General features: G+C 36.1%; 1 protein-coding gene across 2 annotated transcripts; it reads left to right on the plus strand.

Moving 5' to 3' along the window:
• The first annotated feature begins 3,851 nt into the window (after positions 1–3,851).
• On the plus strand, positions 3,852–8,200 carry LOC149154223 (BOI-related E3 ubiquitin-protein ligase 1-like). Of its 2 annotated transcripts, none has more exons than XM_089440422.1 (4): positions 3,852–4,653; positions 5,951–6,054; positions 6,194–6,534; positions 7,010–8,200. In XM_089440422.1, the coding sequence occupies exons 1-4, from the start codon at positions 4,598–4,600 to the stop codon at positions 7,547–7,549; spliced, it is 1,041 nt and encodes a 346-aa protein (XP_089296548.1). In that variant the 5' UTR covers positions 3,852–4,597; the 3' UTR covers positions 7,550–8,200. The 2 variants fall into 2 exon arrangements, with proteins under 2 accessions (XP_089296548.1, XP_089296549.1); XM_089440423.1 differs by having other exon boundaries at positions 3,855–4,653; positions 5,954–6,054.
• Positions 8,201–9,875: the final 1,675 nt, after the last annotated feature.

Here is a 9,875-nt window from a genome sequence, read left to right on the forward strand (position 1 = left end):
TGAATTAAAAATTTGAATTGTTTATAATTTTATAAATCACAAGGATTTGGGGAATGACATTATATTGCAGGCTTGGTTATTGAGATTTTCCATTAAAAATTTCCACTCATAATCAACTACTCATATATAGAATTTAAAAAGAAAATAAACCTATTTTTTATATTTTATCTTTCCATCCCCATGGGTAATTGGGTTAATATTAGTTTCCTAATTTTTATGGTTTGATAGTTATTTGGCATTATTTGATGATATGTTTACCTAACAAGATGCATAAACAAATAACTGAATTTTTTTTTTCCGAAGGTGGCAAAACCTATCAAACTCAGGTGTCAAACCAACAGTGAGGACATCCATCTCTGGCTGCTATCCGCGAATGTCGGTTTGACTCATCACCGTTATCAAGGAAAACCACGCCACCTGTAATAACCCGCTGGTGGTCCGTAAGGGAGCAGGCTTTCACTCCTGCCAGATGCCTCTGGGTCTTGGGCCGTTAACCTGTTTCCTTACGTCCGAGGAAGACGAGCTCTTAGCCAAGCAGAAGCAGTTTTACGGCATACTTGGTTAGCAAGGATTGCAATTTCAGTTTTTTTAATACATATTTTTAAAAAATGTTATTTAATTATTTTATGTTATGGTTTTTTGTTTTTAGAATCCTGTGATATAATTGTAAGTGAGATTGTGATATTTAGTTGTTTAAAATTTGTTTTTAAGTACATAAATAGATTTTGATACCCAAAAGATTTTAGAAATCTAAATTGTGTAAATTACGTAATTGAAATTTGTGATTGTAACTAATCTTTATTGATTTCCGAAAAAAATTAACCAAAAAAATAACAAAAAAATTCTAAAATAAAAAATAGTTAAACTAGAATTTTTTTAATTGATAGTATAGAATTTAATTATATCTATCTATGTAAGAGTTTTGAGACTTATTTATTTATTTATTCAATCGTCTTTCTTTATTTTCTTGAATGATTGATCTTTATCATTCTTGTTATGTTTTTTTTTTTTTGGCATTTTTTTGTATTTATCTTCTCCTTATTATTCTCTTTAGTACTTGTCATTGTTCATTTTTTACACCTTATGTAGAGCAATGTAATGATGTCAATATTCAAATTAGAGATATGGAAGGTTTAGATGGGTAATGTTTGTGTTTCTTCTTAATCATCTATTACATTGGTTCCTTGTCTTGTTAAATAAAAAGATGGTTTCCTTTTTTATAGTGCTTATTAAAATGGCCGTATTAGTGTTACATATTAAATTTGAATGTTCACAGGTCATGGTCCAATGCTTAGAGGTGATACACACGCTGTAAATTTAACGATATTGCTATAGGAAGCTCTACTTAATATCAATATCAATGCCAATGCATGCAAAAGTACACTCATTAGCTTTAGGGACCGCATTGTCTAGGAATTTGGCAATATCATAGCCTAACATGTTGGATCATCTCAAAAACTTAATGGTATATGTGACAGATAGACTTAGACTAGGGCTTTTTTGGGAACATTATCCTCAGTATTGAAATTAAGTGTCCAATAATTCTAACTAATAGAGGAAATAATTCTTTTGGCTAGAATTCGACAATAAAATTTGTAAGGAGTTGTGGTTTTTTTGTTGTTTAAAATGCATTTTTTAATGCAAAAATGGATTTAGTGCCCTGAAAACCTCGCAGCACTTCATTTTTACAAATTAAACAACTTAAACTCATATTTCTTAAAAATCTCTATCAAAACAAATTTGACCCAAAAAAACCTAAATATATATATAATCCACTTTATATTTTAAAATAAAATATAAAAATAATATAACCTCTGTTATTTAATAATAATATCTTATAATTACACCATTCTATCTCCACATATAAAAGAGCCTTGAGCATTGCTTCTACCCACAAACATGCCCTCCTTATAAAAAAATTGCATATTCCTCTGTGACCGGGCACAATGAGGTCCTTAACAGGATCCGATCTCCAAAATATGAAGATTCTTATTTGCATATGGAGTTTGAATTGTTTACAATAACCACATTCTTAGCCCTTATCATACCATTACTTGATCCAGATAACAACGAACATCAATCGATATCTTATTGGCATAGCTCCAATTACACGAACAACTATAGGTTGTCCATAGAAAGAAGTATTAAAATAATTATTCACCCTTTTCCACTCAACCTTGTACCTCTTCCCACTTAGGGTATATATAGGTGTCGAGAGAAAGAAGTATTAAAAAAATTATTCACCCTTTTCCACTCTTCCCACTTAGGGTATATATATATATATATATATATATATATTTTTTGTTTATATACATGTAAGGATGATGTGAAATCAAAGAAAGTGGAGTGGGGGGTATTGATGCCGTGACATGATTAGGATAGGGATGCCTCTAGTAAGTTGTAACTTGTAAGGTCTTCATGCGTGGGGGTCAACTATAACAGTTCATGTATTGGGATAGAGTATTCTTAAAGTGATAGCATAGCATAGCATAGCATATTTCCGCCAGAGTAGAGCATATTATGGTGGGATTGGATACTACCATTACCACGCTAAAGGACATCCACTAAAAGACACTTCTCTACTATTCTAATTTTTTAAAATAAAGTAAAACAAATTTATTGTTATTATCGTGGATTTATTTTTCTTTAATTTCGGCCCACGAATTGAGAGCATATTGGAATAGGGAGTGCGGATGACAGAAACAATGGCGGGAACAACGGCGAGTCATGTGGGGCCCAGTGGCAGAACGGCCAAAATTACACGTCAATTGACGGGCTAATTGCCCTCATCATTAGAGAGCGACCCCGGGATTTGAATAACAGGAGATGGCGGGAAGCGAAAGTACTGTCAATTGACGACGCCCGGAGGAAATGTTCGCTAGATGTAGAGTTCAATTTAATGTGTATATTTATTTTGGCAATTTTGGATTTTCTCAGAGGGATTTTTTTTGGCAATTACATTTTAAAGGATGTGTTTTAGCATATTTCTGGTGTTAAACATTTTATTGTGAGTTGATATATAGAAGTGTTCGAGTCCTGCGGCGGCCCCTCGCTTGGCGATTTGTAACGGCTATGCCGTATTCTGCTGGCTTCGGCCATTAATTCTGCTGGCTTTGGCCGTAAATTCTGCTGGCTTTGGCCATATTGATTGTAAAAATATCTGTAGGCTTCGGCCATATGAGGATTTCTCTCTGAAAAAAAATATAGAAGTGTTTTCGCATATTTTGATGATAAGTATTTTATTGTGGGTTGATAAATATTTCTTTTATGTAATAAAGCTGAGTCGCACGTGAGTGTATGACCGACCCCGGCCAGTATCGAGTCCTGCGGTGCTGCGCTGCAGCGTATTTGGGCCATGGCCAGTGATATATGTATTATGTACAGAATGTATTTGACAATATATAGCTTCTTCAGACGCTGAGTCACCAGATCTAAACGCAGAAAAAATAATTAAAAAAAGCTAAATCACCCCATCTAAACACACAAAAAATAATAAACATTTCATTGATTGTGGGTTGATGAATACTTCTTCATCTAGATGGCCCCGGCCTACCTGGACACAGGAAAAAAAAATGAGAATATCGGCCGGAAAATGCAATTGGTGCAGTGAATTTGGATTGGTTGCCAAGACACATGGAAACTGAAAACATTAAACTCATAATTAAACTTAATTCAAGTATTTATTGAAATGATTAAAATATTTAATGAGATGATTAGAATAAAATAAAAGTGGGGCATGATTCGAAAGAGCCGTTAGAATTCAAATTACTCGCCGTGAAATACAGTGGAAAAATATAGACAAATTACTGTCATGTGGCTGGCGGATAGAGGGGATTAATTCTATTCTAAAATCATTGGTGGTGCTGCAGCAGCTGCTGCTTTGAGGGGAATCTGATATGGGTGGGCTCGTGTCCGCCGCGGCTGCAAACTCACCAAATTTGGCGTATTTTTGTTGGGCGTAGGCGGAGAAATTGGTGCAGGATTGCAGAGGAGAAAATGGGAAATGCAGGCGGGATGGGGATTGATGCGAAAGTTGTTGGATCGTGGGTGGGGTTTAGGGGGTCGGATGTGAACTGGGTCGAAGTTAGTTTGGCGAGAGGAGGATTAATTTATGATGGTTACCACTCCCACTTCCTCGCCCTGAAAACCTAGCGGTCATATGATTCCTTGCACGTTCCGCCATGTTGTGTAGCAAATGGAGATGAGGTTGTGTGTGAGATGTCTGCTGTCATATATTCTTATATGACATTTGTCGTGAATGAATCGCCAGCTTCGAATCCCTTCAACGCAGGCTCTTAATTCACCCATTTGTTTGTTGCAACGACCCCTTCTAGTGATTCCCTTCGCAACCGCCCTCCCATCCCCACTTTAATTCATCCATCAGTTTTGCGGGAAAAAGTTGCCTTTCGGAGAAGGAATTGGCGTGGCTTTCTTGTATATAGTTACATTCCCAACGGGGTTTGTTTGAACAAACAGTTGCTCCTCCATATTAATCGAATTTCATAGCCCCTCTTAGTCATTTCCAATTGCTGGTTTTTCGTTTTTAACCTTTCTGGATCCACGGCGTAGCGAAGCTGCAGGATTAGTCCAGCGGGCAATGGCTGTTCAGGCTCAGTATCCTTCCAATGTCCTGCTTCCTGATTTCAGAACGAGGTTGGTATCTTGTACCTTCGTTCAAATACACACCCAATCCATGTCCAGTTTGGATCTTCTCACAAACCCTTTCCTGTTTAAAGGGGTTTTCCCTAACCCCTGAAATGATAATGAATAAAATTCAAGCTCTAGGGAACTCCGGTTTGAAGATTTATGCAGTCTGGCATGTTTGATGCGTCTCAATGCTTTCAGATTCAAGGAGAAGCATAACTTTCTTTATATTTGATTTCTTTGCCCTACAATTAGATCCTCATTCTTTCAGCTATGTGCCAGTGTCTTAGGGCATATGGTTTGGGATTAAGGCCTGTTGGGATATTCGTGGCATGTTTTCTGTCATTTTGTTTTATTGGAATTGATTTGGGAAACTTATCCTGAGGGTCTGCAATGAATAGAACGGGATTTTTTTGAACAAGAACTGGGTCTGAGGCACGAGTCTTATGCTAAAATTGTATGAGGGAGACCATACCCAGATTGGAACCGTGGTGGATTTCGACCCCACCAGTGAAACGACTTCCCATTGCCAGTTTGGGAGAGTAATCGTTCAAGGATGTCCATTTAGCATCATAACTATTATTTCTATGTGCGTCCTCTATTTCTTAGAATCTGCTTGGGTTTCACATTGCTGTGTTATCGGTATTATCATGGGATTAAGGTCTTCTTGTGTTTTTCGGGATTGAGATGGCAAAGTATTTGTTACCTTCTTTTTCTTTTTCTGTAACATACTTGAGGAGGAGCAATGTTGGCGTATTATATCTTTTCCTCTATTTCCAGAACTCAGAAAGTGTTCGTTAAAACATCTGCAATATTGATTTTCTTTTGCGCCCCTTTGAATTTGCAAGCTTCATTTGAGGTTGCACAGATGCCTGTTTCGACCTCTACAACTTTAACTTATTTAATTTATACTTCATAGTTAATATTTCTTTAGGTTTGTTGCATCTTTATTTTGACATATTATGATTTAAAAACCATTTTTAGGGTCCAATTTATAATGGATTCGGTCACAGCCTAACCATGCCCATTCTGAAGTTAAGGCCCGTTTGGGTTTTCCTGCTTGTGACTTATCAAAAGTATTGCTTTCTGGTTTAAGATTGTACTTGGTTATTTTATGTCGGGTTCAATTTTCAAGGCGGTGAAGCATGTCTTTTGTTTCTCTTAAAATTTGTGATTCTAACATTAAGGTCCATCTTCATCTTTCAACTGCACATTTGTGTGCTTTCATTATGGGTGACAGGGTAATGCCAAAATTATGGTTCACACGGCCTTTCTCATATATGCATTTTCTGTATGCTTATTTTAGCAGGAATGGGCAAACCAGTGATTATAATGGCTTACTGGGAGTTGGGTTTGGTTCATCAGCTCTATTAGACGAATATCAAGCAGCTGGGATTCACATACATCCTTGTATGGTTCAGTGCAGATGAGCTGATGCATTTACGTTTGACTCTTTGTAATAAATTGCAGAACCTGTATGCTGAAATGTTTATCTCTTTCGGAAACTGTGGGTTTTCTCAACATTTTTTTCTTTGATTTAATTTTGCAGCATTGAACACTGCTCATGGTCAGCGAGTCCCTTCAACATTCCCAGTTATTTTTCATACTCCTGAAGATCAGGCATGCAATATGAAAAGAGCAAGAGAACCCGTAGATCTGCTCTCTTTGCAATGTAAGAGACCATCTTTGATGAATTTATCAGATCTCAGCCAACAAGCTCCTGGGACAGTTTCAACGGGTCTACGGTTAGCTTTTGAGGATGAACAAGGAACTTCAGCTCCAAACGCAGCCAAGTGTGATAGTGCTTCTATCTTTTCTTGTCTTTCAGATGAACTCAATACAAAGCTGCAGCAACAAAGAGATGAAATGGATCAGTTCTTAAGGGTTCAGGTTTGTGCTGTAATTTGCCAGTCATCTTATCCTAAGACAGTGCAATTTTTAACGATAATAATTCTTAAGTTAGATAACATCAAATTAATCAGAAATGGCAGACATTGATACCATTAAGATGTGCAAATTAAGATTTCAATCAGGTGATATCTAGATTCATTGTAAAATCCCTGCAAATTGAAGTATAAACAATTTGTGTAATTTGTTTAGGGTCTTGAAATGGCATTATTTTCATCTATAGTCACTGTGACTAGACATAGCAGTATCCAAATTGTTTAAGAGGTGTAATATATGTGTTGCATTTCACTAGTAGTGGACTGAATTGGAATTGCATAATTTGAGTCTGGATAGACTTGAGAAACCCTATTGTTACAATATTTTCATCCACGTTTGATTATAAAATCTGCCGTGCTGCATCAGAAATTGCAAAATTCGTGTTCTAAATCAAATGTGATTTGATGCTTTGAAATGACAGGGGGAACATTTGAGACAATCTCTCGTAGAGAAGAGGCAGAGGTATTTGAGGTCCCTTCTGAATGTCATAGAAGAAACTCTTTCTAGGAGTCTTAGAGATAAGGACTTGGAGATGGAAAAGGTGAATCGTAGAAAGATGGAATTGGAGGAGAGAGTGAAACAGCTGAAACTAGAAGCCCATTTATGGCAGAGCAAAGCTAGGAATCATGAAGCGATGGTGGCAACCTTAAAAAGTAATCTTCAGCAGGCTGTGGTGCAAAGCAAGGAGCAAACTAGAGAAGGAAGTGGCGATAATGAGGCAGATGATGCAGAATCAGCTCATTTAGATCCCAATGTGGAGGTTAATTATGCTAAACCACTTAGAGGTAGCAAGGATCCCAGAGATCAGATAACCTGCAAGATCTGTCGGAAAAATGTTGTTTCAATTTTGCTGTTGCCATGCAGACACCTCTGCCTCTGCCGGGACTGTGAAATGACGTTCGATACATGTCCTGTTTGTCATGCTACAAAGAATGCAAGTGTGGAAGTCTACATGTCATGAGCTTTTCTTTAGTTTCTGTGTTCTTTTGTCACTTCTAAAGGTACAAAAACTATACTGTTGGGTTTCTTATTGGTGTTGGACAACACTGAAGGAGGGGTTAGGCCTAGAGAAGCAGTATTCATATTCATTATCTATTCACGTTGGTTATTCTGTTGTCGAAATCAGATACAACAGCAGTTCCACAGGTGCACAGTAATGCTGAGTCAAAAGGGTGAAAAATATCAAGTGTGCTAAGAGGAGAGTGTGGAGTTCTTGTAGTGCTAAAATGTTTTCTCTTTCTTTATTGCCCATTTTCACAGACCAGATACAATTCTCTGATCGTGAGACGCTCTGTATATGCACCGCTCCGTGAAGAGATTCAAAGAAACTGCATGATAAAGGGAAAAAATCAAGTACAAGTGAACAAAACGGCTTGGCCTTTTTGTTATTTGGATAATGGTTAACTTCTACTGTTCTTTTCTGCTCTTTTTGGTGTGATCCTCCTGGTGGACCTGTGAAGATAGACCGTTTTGAATAGGTGTACAAACTATTGTAACCAGTTTGCTTGGGTTTTTAATAAAAGGATATGGAAAATCCATATAAGTGGTCCTTAACCTTGCGGTGATTTTCAAGCCAACTTATGTTTTCATCTTTGAGAAGGATTTTACAGAAGCTTGTAGATGTGTATAAATATTGATCTTATAAACTTCTTCCTCACCCTTTCATATTGATTGCACGTTTCACTGCGCGATATCATTGGTTCTAGAAGTGGTTGTTGTTGAAAGACATGTTCATTAAGACTTTAGCGGTCAAATCTACCTGAACTTCATATTTGCAGTAGTGCTTTAGCCTCCACGATTAGTATATTAGCATCATAATTTTCACTGTTTGTGATTTTTCATCTAAATTGAAACTAACTTGTATTCAATGAAAGAAGAGTCAATGACAGTGTGTCAGAAACTAGTCTATACAAATAAAACCATCAGCTTTCTTGTCTTATCGAAGGTTGTTATTTATTATGAATTTACCATCATGATCTATCATTTTTCAAATATAACACAACTTATATTCAATGAAAGAATTATCAATGGCAGTGTGTCAGAGATTGGCCTATTGACATAAAACCAACAGCTTTCTTGTCTTATCAAGGTTATTATGTATCATGAATTTACCATTATGATCAATCATTTTTCAAACTTGCAAGTTGCCTACTTTCGTTTATGATCAATGTTCTGTCATATTCAAACTTTTCTTTCAAGTTCCTGTCCTTTTCCCTAAACATCACTTTGATTCATGATCTATGTTCTGTCACATTCAACCTTTTTTAAGTGCTTTTCCTAAACCTCTAGGTTTTGGCTTTTTTTTCAAAATTGTGTCCTTATTCTTATTTATTAGGTGACTTAGACTCCACCAATGTTGACATAATTATATACTCTTAATCGTATATTTCTCCTGTTCTGTTTCTTATCCTCTTAGTCACTTTATTTTTTATTTACCATTTTGCTTAGTGTTGTCATGGTTACGCTACGGCCTTAACCAATCCCATCCACCAACTACTTTGATAATCATTGTCAGATAACACACTTCATCGAGTCATTTCAATATGATGATTATAGAAGCTGTATTAGCATTGTCAACGCAACTTTTATATGTAATTTAATCAGTAGGGCAATGAAATTTGAGATTTGTCTTCAACAATTTCATTATTTATTGACTTTCGTTGCCTTAGAAATTTTCCGAGAGTTTTTTAAGGAAACACACTTTTGTAAATAGTTCATTTGTTCAACAGAGAAAACTACGTACAAACCAAGATGGCACAGAGCTCAAAACAGTGAGCATATCTCAGACTCTGTTAACAAGCTCCTACAGTTATGAAGCTAAAGCTAGGAAACCAGGCAAAATAAGAGTAAGAGTTCCTTTGATGGAATGATAATAGCTAAAGCTAGGAAACCAGCCAAAATAAGAGTAAGAGTTCCTTTGATGGAATGATAAATAAGTTTTCTGCAACAGAAAAAGTTAAAATACAAGATACAACCACTCTAAATAGGAAAGGCTGTTGTTCATTCAGTGATGCAATTTGATACAGTTGCATAAACTTGGATCTTAAATCAAGAATATATGATGTATTCCTTTAAGGCCACAAACTTCCCTGATCTGCTGTTTTTCATTACCCAAATTACTGGATCAGGTTTTAAATAAATTTGTTTTCCAAGTTTTCAATAGTTCAATCATGTCCAAATTACTTAATCAATTTCTAATTAAATTTGTTTTCCAAGTTTTCAATAATTCAATCATGTCAAATCAAGTCACTTCAGATAAGTTTTCAATAGACCCTTCAATCATGTCA

Source organism: Pinus tabuliformis, chromosome 9 (genome assembly GCF_031772625.1).
Source record: "Pinus tabuliformis cultivar Carrire ecotype Pingquan chromosome 9, CPIR1, whole genome shotgun sequence".
Lineage (NCBI taxonomy): Eukaryota > Viridiplantae > Streptophyta > Pinopsida > Pinales > Pinaceae > Pinus > Pinus tabuliformis.

Excerpts from the sequence above, each read along its gene's own strand:
- LOC149154223 (XM_089440422.1), top strand. The coding sequence starts at position 4,598 with ATGGCTGTTCAGGCTCAGTATCCTTCCAATGTCCTGCTTCCTGATTTC. Across the intron at positions 4,654-5,950 it reads CTTCCTGATTTCAGAACGAG|CAGGAATGGGCAAACCAGTG; the intron begins GTTGGTATCTTG and ends TGCTTATTTTAG. Across the intron at positions 6,055-6,193 it reads TGGGATTCACATACATCCTT|CATTGAACACTGCTCATGGT; the intron begins GTATGGTTCAGT and ends TTAATTTTGCAG.